This window comes from Scyliorhinus canicula, chromosome 1, assembly GCF_902713615.1.
Source record: "Scyliorhinus canicula chromosome 1, sScyCan1.1, whole genome shotgun sequence".
Taxonomy (NCBI): Eukaryota; Metazoa; Chordata; class Chondrichthyes; order Carcharhiniformes; family Scyliorhinidae; genus Scyliorhinus; species Scyliorhinus canicula.
This window is the reverse complement of record NC_052146.1, coordinates 77,981,626-78,005,854: the sequence shown is the minus strand read 5'-3', so window position 1 is coordinate 78,005,854 and position 24,229 is coordinate 77,981,626. Positions and strand designations below refer to the sequence as shown.

General features: G+C 47.0%; 1 protein-coding gene across 1 annotated transcript in view; it reads right to left on the bottom strand.

The window, feature by feature from the left end:
- The window catches only part of LOC119967598 (T-box transcription factor TBX6-like), a 43,164-nt gene extending 21,488 nt beyond the window's left edge, over positions 1–21,676 (bottom strand). Inside the window, exons 1-3 of the mRNA XM_038800759.1 lie at positions 21,459–21,676; positions 15,813–16,080; positions 10,930–11,076 (exon numbers count right to left, since the gene is read on the bottom strand). Of these exons, the coding sequence (XP_038656687.1) occupies positions 10,930–11,076; positions 15,813–16,080; positions 21,459–21,676 (633 nt within the window). The remainder of the gene's footprint in view (positions 1–10,929; positions 11,077–15,812; positions 16,081–21,458) is intronic.
- Positions 21,677–24,229: the final 2,553 nt, after the last annotated feature.

The following is a 24,229-nucleotide window of genomic DNA, read 5'->3' as shown; positions in this document are numbered from 1 at the left end:
AGTGCAGATTTATCAGGATGTAATAGCACTGGAATGCTGACAGTGCAGATTTATCAGAGTGTAATAGCGCTGGAATGCTGACAGTGCAGATTTATCAGGATGTAATAGCGCTGGAATGCTGACACTGCAGATTTATCAGGATGTAATAGCGCTGGAATGCTGACAGTGCAGATTTATCAGGATGTAATAGCGCTGGAATGCTGACAGTGCAGATTTATCAGAGTGTAATAGCACTGGAATGCTGACAGTGCAGATTTATCAGGATGTAATAGCACTGGAATTCTGACAGTGCAGATTTATCAGGATGTAATAGCGCTGGAATGCTGACAGTGCAGATTTATCAGGATGTAATAGCACTCGAATGCTGACAGTGCAGATTTATCAGGGTGTAATAGCACTGGAATGCTGACAGTGCAGATTTATCAGGATGTAATAGCACTGGAATTCTGACAGTGCAGATTTATCAGGGTGTAATAGCACTGGAATGCTGACAGTGCAGATTTATCAGGATGTAATAGCGCTGGAATGCTGACAGTGCAGATTTATCAGGATGTAATAGCACTGGAATGCTGACAGTGCAGATTTATCAGGATGTTATAGCGCTGGAATGCTGACAGTGCAGATTTATCAGGATGTAATAGCGCTGGAATGCTGACAGTGCAGATTTATCAGGATGTAATAGCACTGGAATGCTGACAGTGCAGATTTATCAGGATGTAATAGCACTGGAATGCTGACAGTGCAGATTTATCAGGATGTAATAGCGCTGGAATGCTGACAGTGCAGATTTATCAGGATGTAATACTGTAGTGCTGGAATGCTGACAGTGCAGATTTATCAGGATGTAATAGCACTGGAATGCTGACAGTGCAGATTTATCAGGATGTAATAGCACTGGAATGCTGACAGTGCAGATTTATCAGGATGTAATACTGTAGTGCTGGAATGCTGACAGTGCAGATTTATCAGGATGTAATAGCACTGGAATGCTGACAGTGCAGATTTATCAGGATGTAATAGCACTGGAATGCTGACAGTGCAGATTTATCAGGATGTAATAGCACTGGAATGCTGACAGTGCAGATTTATCAGGATGTAATAGCGCTGGAATGCTGACAGTGCAGATTTATCAGGATGTAATAGCGCTGGAATGCTGACAGTGCAGATTTATCAGGATGTAATAGCACTGGAATGCTGACAGTGCAGATTTATCAGGATGTAATAGCACTGGAATGCTGACAGTGCAGATTTATCAGGATGTAATAGCACTGGAATGCTGACAGTGCAGATTTATCAGGATGTAATACTGTAGTGCTGGAATGCTGACAGTGCAGATTTATCAGGATGTAATAGCACTGGAATGCTGACAGTGCAGATTTATCAGGATGTAATAGCGCTGGAATGCTGACAGTGCAGATTTATCAGGATGTAATAGCACTGGAATGCTGACAGTGCAGATTTATCAGGATGTAATAGCACTGGAATGCTGACAGTGCAGATTTATCAGGATGTAATAGCACTGGAATGCTGACAGTGCAGATTTATCAGGATGTAATAGCGCTGGAATGCTGACAGTGCAGATTTATCAGGATGTAATAGCACTGGAATGCTGACAGTGCAGATTTATCAGGATGTAATAGCACTGGAATGCTGACAGTGCAGATTTATCAGGATGTAATAGCACTGGAATGCTGACAGTGCAGATTTATCAGGATGTAATAGCACTGGAATGCTGACAGTGCAGATTTATCAGGGATGTAATAGCACTGGAATGCTGACAGTGCAGATTTATCAGGATGTAATAGCACTGGAATGCTGACAGTGCAGATTTATCAGGATGTAATAGCACTGGAATGCTGACAGTGCAGATTTATCAGGATGTAATAGCACTGGAATGCTGACAGTGCAGATTTATCAGAGTGTAATAGCACTGGAATGCTGACAGTGCAGATTTATCAGGATGTAATAGCACTGGAATGCTGACAGTGCAGATTTATCAGAGTGTAATAGCACTGGAATGCTGACAGTGCAGATTTATCAGGGTGTAATAGCACTGGAATGCTGACAGTGCAGATTTATCAGGGTGTAATAGCGCTGGAATGCTGACAGTGCAGATTTATCAGGATGTAATAGCGCTGGAATGCTGACAGTGCAGATTTATCAGGATGTAATAGCGCTGGAATGCTGACAGTGCAGATTTATCAGGATGTAATAGCACTGGAATGCTGACAGTGCAGATTTATCAGGATGTAATAGCGCTGGAATGCTGACAGTGCAGATTTATCAGGATGTAATAGCACTGGAATGCTGACAGTGCAGATTTATCAGGATGTAATAGCGCTGGAATGCTGACAGTGCAGATTTATCAGGATGTAATAGCACTGGAATGCTGACAGTGCAGATTTATCAGGATGTAATAGCACTGGATGCTGACAGTGCAGATTTATCAGGATGTAATAGCACTGGAATGCTGACAGTGCAGATTTATCAGGATGTAATAGCACTGGAATGCTGACAGTGCAGATTTATCAGGATGTAATAGCACTGGAATGCTGACAGTGCAGATTTATCAGGATGTAATAGCACTGGAATGCTGACAGTGCAGATTTATCAGGATGTAATAGCGCTGGAATGCTGACAGTGCAGATTTATCAGGATGTAATAGCACTGGAATGCTGACAGTGCAGATTTATCAGGATGTAATAGCGCTGGAATGCTGACAGTGCAGATTTATCAGGATGTAATAGCACTGGAATGCTGACAGTGCAGATTTATCAGGATGTAATAGCACTGGAATGCTGACAGTGCAGATTTATCAGGATGTAATAGCGCTGGAATGCTGACAGTGCAGATTTATCAGGATGTAATAGCGCTGGAATGCTGACAGTGCAGATTTATCAGGATGTAATAGCACTGGAATGCTGACAGTGCAGATTTATCAGGATGTAATAGCGCTGGAATGCTGACAGTGCAGATTTATCAGGATGTAATAGCACTGGAATTCTGACAGTGCAGATTTATCAGGATGTAATAGCACTGGATGCTGACAGTGCAGATTTATCAGGATGTAATAGCACTGGAATGCTGACAGTGCAGATTTATCAGGATGTAATAGCACTGGAATGCTGACAGTGCAGATTTATCAGGATGTAATAGCACTGGAATGCTGACAGTGCAGATTTATCAGGATGTAATAGCACTGGAATGCTGACAGTGCAGATTTATCAGGATGTAATAGCGCTGGAATGCTGACAGTGCAGATTTATCAGGATGTAATAGCACTGGAATGCTGACAGTGCAGATTTATCAGGATGTAATAGCGCTGGAATGCTGACAGTGCAGATTTATCAGGATGTAATAGCACTGGAATGCTGACAGTGCAGATTTATCAGGATGTAATAGCACTGGAATGCTGACAGTGCAGATTTATCAGGATGTAATAGCGCTGGAATGCTGACAGTGCAGATTTATCAGGATGTAATAGCACTGGAATGCTGACAGTGCAGATTTATCAGGATGTAATAGCGCTGGAATGCTGACAGTGCAGATTTATCAGGATGTAATAGCGCTGGAATGCTGACAGTGCAGATTTATCAGAGTGTAATAGCGCTGGAATGCTGACAGTGCAGATGTATCAGGATGTAATAGCGCTGGAATGCTGACAGTGCAGATTTATCAGAGTGTAATAGCACTGGAATGCTGACAGTGCAGATTTATCAGGATGTAATAGCACTGGAATTCTGACAGTGCAGATTTATCAGGATGTAATAGCGCTGGAATGCTGACAGTGCAGATTTATCAGGATGTAATAGCACTCGAATGCTGACAGTGCAGATTTATCAGGGATGTAATAGCACTGGAATGCTGACAGTGCAGATTTATCAGGATGTAATAGCACTGGAATGCTGACAGTGCAGATTTATCAGGGTGTAATAGCACTGGAATGCTGACAGTGCAGATTTATCAGGATGTAATAGCACTGGAATGCTGACAGTGCAGATTTATCAGGATGTAATAGCACTGGAATGCTGACAGTGCAGATTTATCAGGATGTAATAGCGCTGGAATGCTGACAGTGCAGATTTATCAGGATGTAATAGTGCTGGAATGCTGACAGTGCAGATTTATCAGGATGTAATAGCACTGGAATGCTGACAGTGCAGATTTATCAGGATGTAATAGCGCTGGAATGCTGACAGTGCAGATTTATCAGGATGTAATAGCACTGGAATGCTGACAGTGCAGATTTATCAGGATGTAATAGCGCTGGAATGCTGACAGTGCAGATTTATCAGGATGTAATAGCACTGGAATGCTGACAGTGCAGATTTATCAGGATGTAATAGCACTGGAATGCTGACAGTGCAGATTTATCAGGATGTAATAGCGCTGGAATGCTGACAGTGCAGATTTATCAGGATGTAATAGCACTGGAATGCTGACAGTGCAGATTTATCAGGATGTAATAGCGCTGGAATGCTGACAGTGCAGATTTATCAGGATGTAATAGCGCTGGAATGCTGACAGTGCAGATTTATCAGGAGTGTAATAGCGCTGGAATGCTGACAGTGCAGATTTATCAGGATGTAATAGCGCTGGAATGCTGACAGTGCAGATTTATCAGAGTGTAATAGCACTGGAATGCTGACAGTGCAGATTTATCAGGATGTAATAGCACTGGAATGCTGACAGTGCAGATTTATCAGGATGTAATAGCGCTGGAATGCTGACAGTGCAGATTTATCAGGATGTAATAGCACTGGAATGCTGACAGTGCAGATTTATCAGGGTGTAATAGCACTGGAATGCTGACAGTGCAGATTTATCAGGATGTAATAGCACTGGAATTCTGACAGTGCAGATTTATCAGGGTGTAATAGCACTGGAATGCTGACAGTGCAGATTTATCAGGATGTAATAGCACTGGAATGCTGACAGTGCAGATTTATCAGGATGTAATAGCACTGGAATGCTGACAGTGCAGATTTATCAGGGTGCAATAGCGCTGGAATGCTGGCAGTGCAGATTTATCAGGATGTAATAGTGCTGGAATGCTGACAGTGCAGATTTATCAGGATGTAATAGCACTGGAATGCTGACAGTGCAGATTTATCAGGGTGTAATAGCACTGGAATGCTGACAGTGCAGATTTATCAGGATGTAATAGCGCTGGAATGCTGACAGTGCAGATTTATCAGGGTGTAATAGCGCTGGAATGCTGACAGTGCAGATTTATCAGGATGTAATAGCACTGGAATGCTGACAGTGCAGATTTATCAGGATGTAATAGCGCTGGAATGCTGACAGTGCAGATTTATCAGGATGTAATAGCGCTGGAATGCTGACAGTGCAGATTTATCAGGATGTAATAGCGCTGGAATGCTGACAGTGCAGATTTATCAGGATGTAATAGTGCTGGAATGCTGACAGTGCAGATTTATCAGGATGTAATAGCGCTGGAATGCTGACAGTGCAGATTTATCAGGATGTAATAGCGCTGGAATGCTGACAGTGCAGATTTATCAGGATGTAATAGCGCTGGAATGCTGACAGTGCAGATTTATCAGGATGTAATAGCACTGGAATGCTGACAGTGCAGATTTATCAGAGTGTAATAGCACCGGAATTCTGACAGTGCAGATTTATCAGGATGTAATAGCACTGGAATGCTGACAGTGCAGATTTATCAGGATGTAATAGCACTGGAATGCTGACAGTGCAGATTTATCAGGATGTAATAGCGCTGGAATGCTGACAGTGCAGATTTATCAGGATGTAATAGCACTGGAATGCTGACAGTGCAGATTTATCAGGATGTAATAGCACTGGAATGCTGACAGTGCAGATTTATCAGGATGTAATAGCACTGGAATGCTGACAGTGCAGATTTATCAGGATGTAATAGCGCTGGAATGCTGACAGTGCAGATTTATCAGGATGTAATAGCGCTGGAATGCTGACAGTGCAGATTTATCAGGATGTAATAGCGCTGGAATGCTGACAGTGCAGATTTATCAGGATGTAATAGCACTGGAATGCTGACAGTGCAGATTTATCAGGATGTAATAGCGCTGGAATGCTGACAGTGCAGATTTATCAGGATGTAATAGCACTGGATGCTAACAGTGCAGATTTATCAGGATGTAATAGCGCTGGAATGCTGACAGTGCAGATTTATCAGAGTGTAATAGCACTGGAATGCTGACAGTGCAGATTTATCAGGATGTAATAGCGCTGGAATGCTGACAGAGCAGATTTATCAGGATGTAATAGCACTGGATGCTGACAGTGCAGATTTATCAGGATGTAATAGCGCTGGAATGCTGACAGTGCAGATTTATCAGGATGTAATAGCACTGGAATGCTGACAGTGCAGATTTATCAGGATGTAATAGCACTGGATGCTAACAGTGCAGATTTATCAGGATGTAATAGCGCTGGAATGCTGACAGTGCAGATTTATCAGGATGTAATAGCGCTGGAATGCTGACAGTGCAGATTTATCAGAGTGTAATAGCACTGGAATGCTGACAGTGCAGATTTATCAGGATGTAATAGCACTGGAATGCTGACAGTGCAGATTTATCAGAGTGTAATAGCGCTGGAATGCTGACAGTGCAGATTTATCAGAGTGTAATAGCACTGGAATGCTGACAGTGCAGATTTATCAGGATGTTTCTTCAGCTGAAGAGTTTTGGTTATGAAGAGAGATTGGATAGACTTGGATCATGTTCCTTGGAGGAGAGGAAACTGAGGGGGAAATGATTGAGGAGACAGGAAGAATCTTTTCCCCTTGATGGTGGGATCGATGACCAGGGGTCATAGATTTAAGGGAATGGGCAGGAGGCTTTGGGTATGTGAGGGGAAATAGTTTTACCCAGAGGGTGCTGGGAGTGTGGAACTCGCTGCCTGAAAGGAGAGTAGGGGCAGAGACCCTCTTAACATTCAAGAAGTATTTAGATGTGCACTTGCGATGCTAAGGGATACAAGGCAATGAGCCAAATTCTGGGAAATGGGATTTTAAATAGTTAGATTGTTGTTTTTGACCGGTGCAGACGGGATGGACTGAAGGGCCTTTTCAATGCTGTTGACCTCTATGATTCGTAATGTCAATTAGAGGGGTGCAGTGCTCTGACTGTGAGACGTGGCAGGTCTGGGAGGCTTCCAGCATCCCGGATGGCTTCATCTGCAGAAAGTGCACCCAACTGGAGCTCTTCACAGACCGCATGGTTCGGTTGGAACGGCAGTTGGATGCACTTAGGAGCATGCAGGTGGCAGAAAGCGTCATAGATAGCAGTTATATAAATGTGGTCACACCCAAGGTGCAGGCAGAGAAATGGGTGACCACCAGAAGGGGCAGGCAGTCAGTGCAGGAATCCCCTGTGGTTGTCCCCCTCTCGAACAGGTATACCCCTTTGGATACTGTCGGGAGGGATAGCCTATCAGGGGAAAACAGCAGCAGCCAGAGCAGTGGCACCATGGCTGGCTCTGATGTTCAGCAGGGAGGGTCAAAGCGCAGAAGAGCAATAGTCATAGGGGACTCTATAGTCAGGGGCACAGATAGGCACTTCTGTGGATGTGAAAGAGACGCCAGGGTGGTATGTTGCCTCCCTGGTGCCCAGGGTCTAGGATGTCTCCGAACGGATTGCGGGCATCCTGAAGGGGGAGGGCAAACAGGCAGAGGCCGTTGTACATATTGGTACTAATGACGTAGGCAGGAAGGGGTATGAGGTCCTGCAGCAGGAGTTCAGGGAGCTAGGTAGAAAGTTAAAAGACAGGACCTCTAGGGTTGTAATCTCGGGATTACTCCCTGTGCCACGTGCCAATGAGGCTAGAAATAGGAAGATAGAGCAGCTAAACACATGGCGAAACAGCTGGTGTAAACGCTCTAGGATTTAGATGTTTCAGGCGGGATAGAGGGGGATGTAAAAGGGGTGGCGGAGTTGTGCTACTGATTAGGGAGAATATCACAGCTGTACCACGGGAGGACACCTCAGAGGGCAGCGAGGCTATATGGGTAGAGATGAGGAATAAGAAGGGTGCAGTCACAATGTTGGGGGATTACTACAGGCCTCCCAACAGCCAGCGGGAGATAGAGGAGCAGATAGGTAGACAGATTTTGGAAAAGAGTAAAAACAACAGGGTTGTTATGATGGGAGACTTCAACTTCCCCAATATTGACTGGGACTCACTTAGTGCTAGGGGCTCAGGCAGGGCGGAGTTTGTAAGGAGCATCCAGGAGGGCTTCTTAAAACAATATGTAGACAGTCCAACTAGGGAAGGGGCTGTACTGGGCCTGGTATTGGGGAATGAGCCCGGCCAGGTGGTAGAAGTTTCCGTAGGGGAGCATTTCGGGAGCAGTGACCACAATTCAGCAAGTTTTAAAGTGCTGGTGGACAAGGATAAGAGTGGTCCTCGGGTGAATGTGCTAAATTGGGGGAAATTATAACAATATTAGGCGGGAACTGAAGAACCTAGATTGGGGGAGGATGTTTGAGAAATCAACATCTGACATGTGGGAGGCTTTCAAGTCAGTTGAAAGGAATTCAGGACCGGCATGTTCCTGTGAGGAAGAAGGATAAATACGTCAAATTTCAGGAACCTTGGATAACGAGAGATATTGTAGGCCTCGTCAAAAAGAAAAAGGAGGCATTTGTCAGGGCGAGAAGTCTCGGAACAGATGAAGCCTGTGTGGAATATAAGGAAAGTAGGAAGGAACTTAAGCAAGGAGTCAGGAGGGCTAGAAGGGGTCACGAAAAGTCATTGGCAAATAGGGTTAAGGAAAATCCCACGGCTTTTTACACGTACATAAAAAGCAAGGGGGTAACCAGGGAAAGGATTGGCCCACTGAAGGACAGGGAGGGAATCTATGTGTGGAGCCAGAGGAAATGGGCGAGGTACTAATTAATACTTTGCATCAGTATTCACCAAAGAGGAGGAATTGGTTGATTGAGTCTGGAGGAGGGTGTGTAGATAGCCTGGGTCACATTGAGATCCAAAAAGACGAGGTGTTGGGCGCCTTGAAAAATATTAAGGTAGATAAGTCCCCAGGGCCTGATGGGATCTACCCCAGAATACTAAAGGAGGCTAGAGAGGAAATTGCTGGGGCCTTGACAAAAATCTTTGGATCCTCACTGTCTTCAGGTGATGTCCCGGAGGACTGGAGAATAGCCAATGTTGTTCCTTAAGAAGGGTAGCAAGGATAATCCAGGGAACTACAGGCTGGTGAGCCTAACGTCAGTGGTAGGGAAATTACTGGAGAGAATTCTTTGAGACAGGATCTACTCCCATTTGGAAGCAAATGGATGTATTAGTCAGAGGCAGCATGGTTTTGTGAAGGGGAGGTCGTGTCTCACTAACTTGACAGAGTTTTTCAAAGAAGTCACAAAGATGATTGATGCAGGTAGGGCAGTGGATGTTGTCTATATGGACTTCAGTAAGGCCTTTGACAAGGTCCCTCATGGCAGACTGGTACAAAAGGTGAAGTCACACAGGATCAGGGGTGAGCTGGCAAGGTGAATACAGAACTGGCTAGGTCATAGAAGGCAGAGAGTAGCAATGGAAGGGTGCTTTTCTAATTGGAGGGCTGTGACGAGTGGTGTTCCGCAGGGATCAGTGCTGGGACCTTTGCTGTTCGTAGTAGATATAAATGATTTGGAGGAAAATGTAACTGGTCTGATTAGTAAGTTTGCAGACGACACAAAGGTTGGTGGAATTGCGGATAGTGATGAGGACTGTCAGAGGATACAGCAGGATTTAGATCGTTTGGAGACTTGGGCGGAGAGATGGCAGATGGAGTTTAATCCGGACAAATGTGAGGTAATGCATTTTGGAAGGTCTAATGCAGGTAGGGAATATACAGTGAATGGTAGAACCCACAAGAATATTGAATGTCAGGGAGATCTAGGTGTACAGGTCCACAGGTCACTGAAAGGGGCAACACAGGTGGAGAAGGTAGTCAAGAAGGCATATGGCATGCTTCCCTTCATTGGCCGAGGCATTGAGTATAAGAATTGGCAAGTCATGTTGCAGCTGTATAGAACCTTAGTTAGGCCACACTTGGAGTATAGTGTTCAATTCTGGTCACCACACTACCAGAAGAATGTGGAGGCTTTAGAGAGGGTGCAGAAGAGATTCACCAGGATGTTGCCTGGTATGGAGGGCATTACCTATGAGGAGCACTTGAATAAACTCGGTTTGTTCTCACTGGAACGGCTGAGGTTGAGGGGCGACCTGATAGAGGTCTACAAAATTATGAGGAGCATAGACAGAGTGGCTAGTCAGAGGCTTTTCCCCAGGGTAGAGGGGTCAATTACTAGGGGGCATAGGTTTAAGGTGCGAGGGGCAAGGTTTAGAGGAGATGTACGAGACAAGTTTTTTTACACAGAGGGTAGTGGGTGCCTGGAACTCGCTGCCGGAGGAGGTGATGGAAGCAGGGACGATAGTGACATTTAAGGGGCATCTTGACAAATACATGAATAGGATGGGAATAGAGGGAGACGGACCCAGGAAGTGTAGAAGATTGTAGTTTAGTCAGGCAGCATGGTCGGCACGGGCTTGGAGGGCCGAAGGGCCTGTTCCTGTGCTGTACTTTTCTTTGTTCTTTGTTTTATGACTCCACACGGACAGTCACCCAAGGCCAGAATCGAACCCGGGTCCCTGGCGCTGAAAGGCAGCAGTGTTAACCACTGTGCCACCCTGTTGTCCTCTCGGTATCACAGTGACTCTGGAACACCAAGAGTCACTGTGACACCCAGAGTTACTGCAACACAGAGTCCCCCAAAGATTGAATAATGGATTGTAAATATGCACTGTGATTCAAACAGGTCAGGTCTCTCAAATCAGAAAACCAGTGGAATCTCCATTTGGCAGCTCTGTTTGAATGGCTGTGGCGACAGAGCATTGTAGAGGCCATGATGGGATGGTTACCTGGGTATTCTGGTAGGCTGTTACTGCAATGAAGGCCATCTCAGGGAACACAAATGTGGCGCAGCTGTTCCAGTGGAGACTGTACAAGTGATTGGACTGTACAATATGGAAGCGAGGCTGGTATCTGTGCATCGAATGCAGGATAACCTGAAAGAGCAAATTCCTGCCTGAGGTTAGACAGCTGCCAGAAATTGTATCAATGTTTAAAGCAGAAAACATGCACAGGGTGAGGCAGGTTATTCAGTCCATATTCATTCCACCATCATTCTACACTTTCCCCATTTCTTCGTTCCAATGGCTTTCCATTGTCTCCATCCTTCTTTAAAATTTAGAGTACCCAATTCTTTTTTTTCCAATTAAGGGGCAATTCAGCGTGACCAATCCACCTACCCTGCACATCTTTGGGTTGTGGGGATGAAACCGATGCAAACACGGGGAGAATGTGCAAACTCCACACGGACAGTGACCCGGGCCAGAATCGAACCCGGATCCTCGATGCTGTTGGACTGCAGTGCTAACCACTGCATCACCGTGCTGCCCCTGCTTCCATCCTATCTGCGGTTTGATTCCATTGTTGCGACACCCTGGGCTAGTGTGCGGTCAATTCCAACCCCAATACACCAGGTTCGCAACAAAAGTGAATGAACCAGCCGGGAGTGCAGGAGGCTATAGAGGCCGGTGTCCTGGCCTTTGCGTCCCTAGTAGCCCGGCGGAGGATCTTGCTCCAATGGAAGGATACGAGGCTCCCAAGCGTGGAGGCCTGGATCTCGGATATGGCAGGGTTCATTAAATTGGAGAGAGTGAAATTTGCCCTGAGAGGATCAGTACAAGGGTTTTTCAGGCAGTGGCAGCCTTTCCTGGACTTCCTGGCGGAACGGTAGGGAAATAGGCTGACAGCAGCAGCAACCCAGGGGGAGGGAGGGGGGGGGGGGGGTTTGGATTGGGGGGAGGGAGAACTGTGCACATGGGTCTGTGGGATGTGGCGGGTGCTATCTCTTTCCCTTTTGTTGTTTGGGTGATCTTTTGGTTTTTTTTTCTTTTTCCTTTTGTTTGAAGTTGCTCTTGAAGTTGGGGGGGTATTGTTCTTGGGGTGTTACCGCGGTTGTTTGTTAATAGAGTTAAGATGTTTATATTTTGTAAAAATTTCAATAAAAATTATTTTTTTTAAAAAGTGAATGAACCAATAAGTCTGATAAAAATACCTGGAGTCTTTAGCCGCTTGGCTACACAATAATTACAGTCACCAGGTTTGTAAATGTAAACATGATTACTGTTGATTTATAACAAGAACCATCATGACATATACAGTAAATACAACTGGTTAACGACAAGCTAATACCCCCTTTAACTGTCCCATCCTCCACCCATGCACGCACAAGACAGACAAACACAGAGGGGTGGAAAGAGTTGAAAATAATAAGGATGAAGGTCAAAAGGTAAGAGTCTTTGCTTCAGATGCTGAGTCCTTTTAAGGCCTTCTCCACAGAAGCTTGAGAATCACAGTCCTTCTTTTATAGCCTGTACTCACAATTGTCCTGGTGAGACAGAGTCCCTGTTTCATCAGGTTTTGCTCTCAGTTTGTTGCCTGCCCTCAGACCCTGCCTTCAGGAATCCAACATTCACAGGCTTATTTGAGAGATAAAGTAAATTGGATTCTCTTTTGGAGTCTTAGCACAGGTTTTCTGGAGGGGATTTTGCTGGATCTTTTCCCTCTACTCCCAACAGCAAATGTGGTATTAAAATGGTACCTCATGACTCTGAAAAACACTGCAGAGGAATAATATCCAAACACAACCTGTTACCAGGCCGAGCACAGCCTTTTAGACCAATTCATTGGCCACCAGCCACATCAATCAAACTGAGTCATCACTATGGCAGCAGTGGGTTACCACTGCTGCCTCATGGCGCCGAGGTCCCAGGTTCGATCTTGGCTCTGGGTCACTGTCCGTGTGATGTTTGCACATTGTCCCCGTGTTTGCGTGGGTTTCGCCCCCACAACCCAAAGATATGCAGGCCAGGTGGATTGGCCACGCTAAATTGCCCCTTAATTGGAAAAAATGAATTGGACACTCTAAATTTTTTTTTTTTTAAACTGAGTCATCACTGACATCGGCCAATCAGCAATCACCATTATAAGTCAGCACAGCCACCTGGATCCTTCTGCTTGAATTAAAATGGCAGTCTGCCTTAAAGTTACAGGTCCATAAATCATCCATGGATCAAAAATGTAATGGCAACAATGAAAGAAAGGGGGAAATAAATGAATAGACAGGCAATAAACAAGAAGCTACAGGAAGGACCCTTGCCCCATGTATTGAGTCAAAGTATCTTCAAGTCAGGTGATCAATTGAGGTAGCATGGAAGTTGGAGCTGGGTGGTCAAACCAGAGTTATCAGATTACCAAATCCCCTAAACCCAATTTAAGAGGATACATTTCTGAATAGTTATTTATTCTTTCATGAGAAGTAGGTGTCACTGACGGTAGGCCTATAATTGTCTTATTTTTAAAAAATTTAAAGTACCCAATTATTCTTTTTCCAATTAAGGGGCAATTGAGCGTGGCCAATCCACCTACCCGGCACATCTTTGGATTGTGGAGGTGAGACTCACGCGGACACAGAGAGAATGTGCAAACACAACACAGACAGTGACCCAGGGCCGGGATCGAACCCGGTAAACAGCAGTGCTTCTTATTGCCTTAATATGGTGACAGTGAGCCACCTTCTTGAACCCCTGCAGTCCATGTGGTGTGGGTACACCCACAGTGCTGTCGGCTCCCTCCACAGGGAGGGAGTTCCAGGATTGTGACCCAACAACAGTGAAGGAATGGCGATATATTTCAAGTCAGGATGGTGAGTGACTTGGGGAGGAACTGGGAGGTTGTGGTGTTCCAAGGTATCTGCTGCTCTTATCCCTCTAGATGATAGAAGCTACGGGTTTGGAAGGACTTTTCGAGAAAGTCTTTGTGAGTTACTGCAATGTATCTTGTAGATGATACACATTGCTGCTACTGTGCTTCGGTGGTGGTGGGTTTGAATGTTTTTGGAAGGGCAAGCAATCAAGCAGGACTGCTTTGTCCTGGATGGTGTTGAGCTTCTAGAGTGTTGTTGGAGCTGCACTCATCCAGGCAAGTGGAGAGTATTCCATTACACTCCTGACATGTGTCTTGTAGATAGATGGTAGACAGACTTTGGGGGGGTCAGGAGGTGAGCTACTCGCTGCAAAATTCCGAGCCTCTAATCTAGTTGCAGTCCCAGTATTTATATGGCTAGTCTAGTTCAGTTTCTGGTCAATGGTAATCCCCAGGATGTTGGCACAGTGCACATGATTGAACTCTCACTCCCATCTGTCTGAGAAGGTAGAAAATCCCAGGAGGTAGCGCATGTGTGAGCGACTGACTGGCCCATCAGCAGCAGGGCCAAGGGAAATAAAACTGATCACTCAGCATTCAGTGAAGCTGCAAACTGGGTGGCAGCTTTGCAGAGATGACAACTGATTAAGGAAAGGGAGGGTTTCTCTTTACTCTGGCTCCAGAGTACGTGTTTAGGTAATGGCTAGTGTACTGTGTTACTCTATACTATGCTACAGCTCAATGGTCCTACTGTACATAGGGCTATACCTTGGTGTATCCCCATGTAATGGTAAGAACTGACATCTAAAGGAGAAGATAATCATTGACAAGGAACTCCCTCAGAATCTAACCATCAACAATGAATACCTTCTATCATCTTCTATCTTCTATCGTTTATACTGTAGCCAGACTAATGTTTGCACCAGTCAACAAGTATAATCCTCAAGAGTGAAAATTAATTTTCACTGAAGTTCCTAATTCATTAATAGCAATGTCAACCCGTCAGAACCAGGCGGGAAATGAATGGATATACCCCTGCCTGTCAGTACCACCTTCTCAAGGGCAATTAGGATGAGCGACAAATACCAGCCTATTCAGTAACACTCACACCCCACAAAGGAATCAAAAAAACTTCTCATCCATTTATCAGTGTAAATATTCCTTTAATGTTCACATAATGTTTAACAAACCAATTGTAAACCTGAACCTCCAATACAAATGGAACCTCATGTCAAGGGAGTAACTCATGCCGAGGGAGTAACTCATGTCGAGGGAGTAACTCGTGTTGAGGGAGTGACTCCTGTTGAGGGACTAACTCATGTTGAGGCAACATCTCATGCTGAGGGAGTAACTCATGCTGAGGAAGTACCCCATGTTGAAGCAATACCTAATGCTGAGGGAGTACCTCATGTTGAAGAATAACCTCATGTTGAGGGAGTATCACATGTTGAGGCATTACCTCATGCTGAGGGAGTACCTCATGTTTGCAAATAACCTCATCTTGAGGGAGAACCTCATGTTGAGGGAGTACCTCATGTTGAGGGAGTACCTCATGTTGAGGGAGTATCTCATGTTGAGGGAGTACCTCATGTTGAGGGAGTACCTCATGTTGAGGGAGTACCTCATGTTGAGGGAGTACCTCATGTTGAGGGAGTACCTCATGTTGAGGGAGTACCTCATGTTGAGGCAATACCTCATGTTGAGGCAGTACCTCATGCTGAGCGAGGACCTCATGGTGAGGCAGTACCTCATGCTGAAGGAGTACCTCGGCTGAGAGAGTTACTCATGTTGAGTAAGTACCTCAAGCTGAGGCAGTACCTCATGTTGAGGCAATATCTTATGTTGAGGCAGTACCTCATGCTGAGGGAGTACCTCATGCTGAGGGAATACCTCATTCTGAGGGAGTACCTCATGCTGAGGCAGTACCTCATGCTGAGCCAGTACTTTATGCTGAGGTTGAGCTGACTGTTAGGTATCTAGTAGAAACAGGTCCACTCTATTGAGTAAGAAGTTTTCCAAGTTCATATCTTACATGTCCATGCTGGTCAAGGGTATTGTTCGTTAGCTTGAGCTTGTGGAAGGAGATAGACTTGCTCATCCATGAAGATCCGAAGCTCGGAGAATCTGGGTGGATGTAGAATCGCCTCGGGAGATTCGGCTCTGCTTTGCCTCCTGCCTCCCAATACTTGGACTGCCATTTATAGCGGATGTCATCAACTGGAACAATATCCATCAGCATGGTGTACTGAGAATGGATGTCCAGACCCGACACACTCACACAGCATGGAGGGAAAGTCCGCCTGTCAGGGAGACAACAGAACACAGAATTAGGAGCTTCAATCTGTAAGGAATCACAAAGACTCCAGTCCACATTCACTAAACAAACTTCCTTTGGATGCTGAATAGCCAATTCTCTCAATTTGCCAGTCCACCAGAAAGCCATGTACTGGTTTCAGTCCCATGATAAACACGTACCTCACTCAAGTGGTCAATCTCCATATCTACATGAAGCCAACTGTTGGGACTATTCATGATCAGCATTATGTCTAATCCTGATCTGAGCTGTATCACACACACACAAACACATAGATACTGGCACACATACAAACACACATAGACACACGCACACAAACACACATAGACACACAGACACACACACATAGACACAGACACAGGCACACAGAAACACACATAGACACAGACACAGGCACACAGAAACACACATAGACACAGACACAGGCACACAGAAACACACATAGACACAGACACAGGCACACAGAAACACACATAGACACAGACACAGGCACACAGAAACACACATAGACACAGACACAGGCACACAGAAACACACATAGACACAGACACAGGCACACAGAAACACACATAGACACAGACACAGGCACACAGAAACACACATAGACACAGACACAGGCACACAGAAACACACATAGACACAGACACAGGCACACAGAAACACACATAGACACAGACACAGGCACACAGAAACACACATAGACACAGACACAGGCACACAGAAACACACATAGACACAGACACAGGCACACAGAAACACACATAGACACAGACACAGGCACACAGAAACACACATAGACACAGACACAGGCACACAGAAACACACATAGACACAGACACAGGCACACAGAAACACACATAGACACAGACACAGGCACACAGAAACACACATAGACACAGACACAGGCACACAGAAACACACATAGACACACGCACACAAACACACATAGACACACAGACATGCACACACAAACATGCATAGACACACAGACACAACACAAACACACAGACACACACACACATACAAACACACAGACACACAACACAAACACACAACACAAACACATATAAACACGCACACACAGACACACGCACACACAAACACACCAACACAAACACACAGACACACAGGCACCACAACACAAACACACATAGACACACAGACACACAACACAAACACACAAACACACAGGCACCACAACACAAACACACATAGACACACAGACACACAACAAACACACACACAAATACACAGACACATAAAACAAACACACATAGACACACAAACACACAACATAAACACACATAGGCACACAACACAAACACACACACACAACACAAACACAGACACACAACACAAACACACATAGACACAGACACCACAACACGAACACACATAGACACACAGACACACAACACAGATACACAGACACACAACACAAACACACATAGACACACAGACACACAACACAGATACACAGACACACAACACAAACACATATAGACACACAGAGACCACAACACAAACACACATAGACACGCAGACACACAACAAACACACATAGACACGCAGACAAGCACACTGTATCAGTGCAGGGTGACTGTATCGGTGCAGGGTGACTGTATCGGTGCAGGGTGACTGTATCGGTGCAGGGTGACTGTATCGGTGCAGGGTGACTGTATCGGTGCAGGGTGACTGTATCGGTGCAGGGTGACTGTATCAGTGACTGTGTCGGTGCAGGGTGACTGTATCGGTGCAGGGTGACTGTATCGGTGCAGGGTGACTGTATCGGTGCAGGGTGACTGTATCGGTGCAGGGTGACTGTATCAGTGCAGGGTGACTGTATCGGTGCAGGGTGACTGTATCAGTGCAGGGTGACTGTATTGGTGCAGGGTGACTGTATCAGTGCAGGGTGACTGTATCGGTGCAGGGTGACTGTATCGGTGCAGGGTGACTGTATCAGTGACTGTATCGGTGCAGGGTGACTGTATCAGTGACTGTATCAGTGCAGGGTGACTGTATCAGTGCAGGGTGACTGTATCGGTGCAGGGTGACTGTGTTGGTGCAGGGTGACTGTATCGGTGCAGGGTGACTGTATCAGTGCAGGGTGACTGTATCGGTGCAGGGTGACTGTATCGGTGCAGGGTGACTGCATCAGTGACTGTATCGGTGCAGGGTGACTGTATCGGTGCAGGGTGACTGTATCGGTGCAGGGTGACTGTATCGGTGACTGTATCGGTGCAGGGTGACTGTATCAGTGCAGGGTGACTGTATTGGTGCAGGGTGACTGTATCGGTGCAGGGTGACTGTATCGGTGCAGGGTGACTGTATCGGTGCAGGGTGACTGTATCAGTGACTGTATCGGTGCAGGGTGACTGTATCAGTGCAGGGTGACTGTATCGGTGCAGGGTGACTGTATCGGTGCAGGGTGACTGTATCAGTGACTGTATCAGTGCAGGGTGACTGTATCGGTGCAGGGTGACTGTATCGGTGCAGGGTGACTGTATCGATGCAGGGTGACTGTATCGGTGACTGTATCAGTGCAGGGTGACTGTATCGGTGCAGGGTGACTGTATCGGTGCAGGGTGACTGTATCGGTGCAGGGTGACTGTATCGGTGCAGGGTGACTGTATCAGTGCAGGGTGACTGTATCAGTGCAGGGTGACTGTATCGGTGCAGGGTGACTGTATCGGTGCAGGGTGACTGTATCGGTGCAGGGTGACTGTATCGGTGCAGGGTGACTGTATCGGTGCAGGGTGACTGTATCGGTGCGATCAGTGACTGTATCGGTGCAGGGTGACTGTATCGGTGCAGGGTGACTGTATCGGTGCAGGGTGACTGTATCGGCGCAGGGTGACTGTATCGGCGCAGGGTGACTGTATCAGTGCAGGGTGACTGTATCTGCGCAGGGTGACTGTATCGGCGCAGGGTGACTGTATCGGCGCAGGGTGACTGTATCGGCGCAGGGTGACGGTATCGGTGCAGGGTGACTGTATCGGTGCAGGGTGACTGTATCGGTGCAGGGTGACTGTATCGGTGCAGGGTGACTGTATCAGTGACTGTATCGGTGCAGGGTGACTGTATCGGTGCAGGGTGACTGTATCGGTGCAGGGTGACTGTATCGGTGCAGCGTGACTGTATCGGTGCAGGGTGACTGTATCGGTGCAGGGTGACTGTATCGGTGCAGGGTGACTGTATCGGTGCAGGGTGACTGTATCGGTGCAGGGTGACTGTATCGGTGCAGGGTGACTGTATCGGTGCAGGGTGACTGTATCGGTGCAGGGTGACTGTATCCGTGCAGGGTGACTGTATCGGTGCAGGGTGACTGTATCGGTGCAGGGTGACTGTATCGGTGCAGGGTGACTGTATCGGTGCAGGGTGACTGTATTGGTGCAGGGTGACTGTATCGGTGCAGGGTGACTGTGTCGGTGACTGTATCGGTGCAGGGTGACTGTATCGGTGCAGGGTGACTGTATCGGTGCAGGGTGACTGTATCGGTGCAGGGTGACTGTATCAGTGACTGTATCGGTGCAGGGTGACTGTATCGGTGCAGGGTGACTGTATCGGTGCAGGGTGACTGTATCGGTGCAGGGTGACTGTATCAGTGACTGTATCGGTGCAGGGTGACTGTATCGGTGCAGGGTGACTGTATCGGTGCAGGGTGACTGTATCGGTGCAGGGTGACTGTATCGGTGCAGGGTGACTGTGTCGGTGCAGGGTGACTGTATCGGTGCAGGGTGACTGTATCGGTGCAGGGTGACTGTATCGGTGCAGGGTGACTGTATCGGTGCAGGGTGACTGTGTCGGTGCAGGGTGACTGTATCGGTGCAGGGTGACTGTATCGGTGCAGGGTGACTGTATCGGTGCAGGGTGACTGTATCGGTGCAGGGTGACTGTGTCGGTGCAGGGTGACTGTGTCGGTGCAGGGTGACTGTATCGGTGCAGGGTGACTGTATCGGTGCAGGGTGACTGTGTCGGTGACTGTATCGGTGCAGGGTGACTGTATCGGTGCAGGGTGACTGTGTCGGTGACTGTATCGGTGCAGGGTGACTGTATCGGTGCAGGGTGACTGTATCGGTGCAGGGTGACTGTATCGGTGCAGGGTGACTGTATCGGTGCAGGGTGACTGTATCGGTGCAGGGTGACTGTATCGGTGCAGGGTGACTGTATCGGTGCAGGGTGACTGTGTCGGTGACTGTATCGGTGCAGGGTGACTGTATCGGTGCAGGGTGACTGTATCGGTGCAGGGTGACTGTATCGGTGCAGGGTGACTGTATCAGTGACTGTATCGGTGCAGGGTGACTGTATCGGTGCAGGGTGACTGTGTCGGTGCAGGGTGACTGTATCGGTGCAGGGTGACTGTATCGGTGCAGGGTGACTGTATCAGTGACTGTATCGGTGCAGGGTGACTGTATCGGTGCAGGGTGACTGTATCGGTGCAGGGTGACTGTATCGGTGCAGGGTGACTGTATCGGTGCAGGGTGACTGTGTCGGTGCAGGGTGACTGTATCGGTGCAGGGTGACTGTATCGGTGCAGGGTGACTGTATCGGTGCAGGGTGACTGTGTCGGTGCAGGGTGACTGTATCGGTGCAGGGTGACTGTATCGGTGCAGGGTGACTGTATCGGTGCAGGGTGACTGTATCGGTGCAGGGTGACTGTGTCGGTGCAGGGTGACTGTGTCGGTGCAGGGTGACTGTATCGGTGCAGGGTGACTGTATCGGTGCAGGGTGACTGTATCGGTGCAGGGTGACTGTGTCGGTGACTGTATCGGTGCAGGGTGACTGTATCGGTGCAGGGTGACTGTGTCGGTGACTGTATCGGTGCAGGGTGACTGTATCGGTGCAGGGTGACTGTATCGGTGCAGGGTGACTGTATCGGTGCAGGGTGACTGTATCGGTGCAGGGTGACTGTATCGGTGCAGGGTGACTGTATCAGTGACTGTATCGGTGCAGGGTGACTGTATCGGTGCAGGGTGACTGTATCGGTGCAGGGTGACTGTATCGGTGCAGGGTGACTGTATCGGTGCAGGGTGACTGTATCGGTGCAGGGTGACTGTATCGGTGCAGGGTGACTGTATAAAATGATAACCTGCAGAGTGAGGAAATGCAAACACAATTAGATAAACACTGTGCAGAAAGTTATCAAACAGTCAGTCAGAATCCGTGCAAATTTAAATTCATTTCACTGGATGAAATTTATGAAATCACTGAGATGGTCAGAAATATTGGTCGGTCTGCAGGGACTTCTTCTTTGACAAAGGCTCCTTCGTATTGTAAACCAGAGGTCAAGGGCTGCAGACCTCATCCTCCATTCTCAGAGTAAACAGGTCACACAATAAGAAAACTCGAGTCTCGTCCACATACCTCCCAGCTTTCGTGATGATCATCTCATTACCCACACTGTGGAATCGTTGCCACAATACCTTATTCTCCAGGATGAGCTGCACTCGGCCATGTGGGCTGCTGGAGCTCGCTGACCTGGTCTGGTTATGTTGAGCAGAGTTGGAGTGAAAAGTTGTTCCATCAAACGAGGAGCACGTGTGGTCGTAGTGACAGGGAGGTGGGATTTCATAAGCTGCCATGGAGAGAGCTGGGAATTAACCTTTGCCAACCAGATATACACTCACCAAATATGCAGCATGTTAGACTGAGAAATGTTTCTGATATAATGGCAGCAAAATCAAACCCACTTCTGCTCAGCTATGTGGATAGAGCATTGACTAAATGGGCAGAAAACAGTCTCACGGCATTGAGGACCCGGGTTCGATCCTGGCTCCGGGTCACTGTCTGCGTGGAGTTTGCACATCCCCCCCCCCCCACACACACACACACACACACACACACAACCCAAAATGATGTGCAGGATAGGTGAATTGGCCACACTAAATTGCCCTTCAATTGGGAAATAAAGAATTGGGCACTCAAAATTTTTTTTTTTTTAAATGGGCAGAAGACAGGCAGTGTGCCAGGCTGTTACAGGCAATGCTACAGGCTATAACTGGTGGGGTGCCAAGGTGTAATGGTGGGGTGGCAGGTTGTAATAGGCAGGGTTTCAGCTGTAACAGGTGGTGTGCCAAGCTGCCAGACAATCTGCCAGGCTGTAACTGGCAGGGTGCCAGGCAGAATATTTTTGAATGGGGAAGAACAGGGAAATATTTGCATCTAAAGGAACCTGTGTGTTTGCACATGAATTACAGAAAGTGAACATATGGTTACAGTGAGAAATTAAGAATGAGGCAGCACAGTGGCTCAGTAGATTAGCCCTGTTGCCTCACGGCGCCAAGGTCCCAGGTTCGATCCCGGCTCTGGGTCATTTTCCGTGTGGAGTTTGCACATTCTCCCCGTGTTTGTGTGGGTTTCATCCCCACAACCCAAAGATGTGCAGGGTAGGTGGATTGGCCACACTAAATTGCCCCTTAATTGGAAAAAATAATTGGGTACATTAAATTTATTTAAAAACAAGAAATGAAGAATGATGGTTTTGCGACAAAGGGATTGGAATAGAAGAGTCCCCAGGTGTTTTACTCTCGTTATACAGGGCACAGCCTCCCCGGACAGGCGCTGGAATGTGGCGACTAGGGGCTTTTCACAGTAACTTCATTGAAGCCTACTCGTGACAATAAGTGATTTTCATTTCATTTCATTTTTCACTGCCGAAGACACATCTGGCGTGCTTTGTACAGGGCTCGTCTCCTTGTCCCACAAAAACCTGCAGAGTAAGTGGATTGGCCATGCTAAATTGCCCCTTAATTGGAAAAAATAATTGGGTAATCTAAATTTAGAAAAAAAAAGTGGGGATGTTTGCAGATAACTGCACAATATTCAGCACCATTCTCTACTCCTCAGACACTGAAGCAGTCCGTGTCCAAATGCAGCAAGACCTGGACAATATCCAGGCTTGGGCTGACAAATGGCAAGTTATATTCATGCCACACAAATGCCAAGCAATGACCATCTTCTACAAGACACAATCTAACCATCATCCCATGACATTCAATGGCATTATCATCGCAGAATCCCCCAATATAAACATACCAGGGGTTATCATTGACCAGAAACTGAACTGGACTAGCCACTAGGGCAGCACGATAGCAGAGTGGTTAGCAATGTTGCTTCACATCTCCAGGGTCTCAGGTTCGATTCCCGGCTTGGGCCACTGTCTGTGCGAAGTCTGCAAGTTTCCCCGTGTCTGTGCGGATTTCCTCCGGGTGCTCCAGTTTCCTTCCACAGTCCAAAGATGTGCAGGTTAGATGGATTGGGAATGATAAATTACCCCTAAGTGTCCAAAAAGGTTAGGTGGGGTTACTGAGTTATGGGGATGGGGTGGAGGTGTGGGCTTAAGTAGGGTGCTCTTTCAAAAGGCCGGAGCAGACCTGATGGACTGAATGGCCTATTTCTGCACTGTAAATTCTATGATATTAATATTGTGGCTACAAGAGCAGGTTAGAAACCGACTCCCCAAAGCCTGTCCACAAACTACAAGGCACAAGTCAGGAGTGCAATGGAATACTCTCCACTTGCCTGGATGAGTGCAGCTCCAACAACACTCAAGAAGCTCAACACCATCCAGGACAAAACAGTCCGCTTGATTGACACCTATTCCACAAACATTCAATTCCTCCACCACCGATGCACTGTAGCAGCCGTGTGTACCATCTACAAGATGCACTGCAGTAACTCAACAAGGCTCCTTAGACGGCCCCACAGCACCTGCCAAACCTACGACTACTAGAAGGAGAAGAAGAGCAGCAGATACTTGGGAACCCCACCACCTGGAGATTGCCCTCCAAGCCCCTCACCACTCTGACTTGGAAATATATCGTCGTTCCTTCACTGTCACTGGGGCAAATTCCTGGAACTCCCTCCCTAACAGCACTGTGGGTTCAAGAAGGCAGCTCACTATCACCTTCTCTAGGGCAATTAGGGATGGGCCATAAATGCTGGGCAAAACAGTGATGCTCACATCCCATAAATGAATAAAAGAAAATTCTCCTTCCTGCCTGTCTGTTTCTATTACTCATAACCTGGGACTAATTCAGAAAGCCTCAGTCCATAACTTCATCCACACTTCCCCCACCATCCTGTCCCACAGTCATTGCTGGAAAACTCGGTTCAGTTACAGTGAAAATCCATTT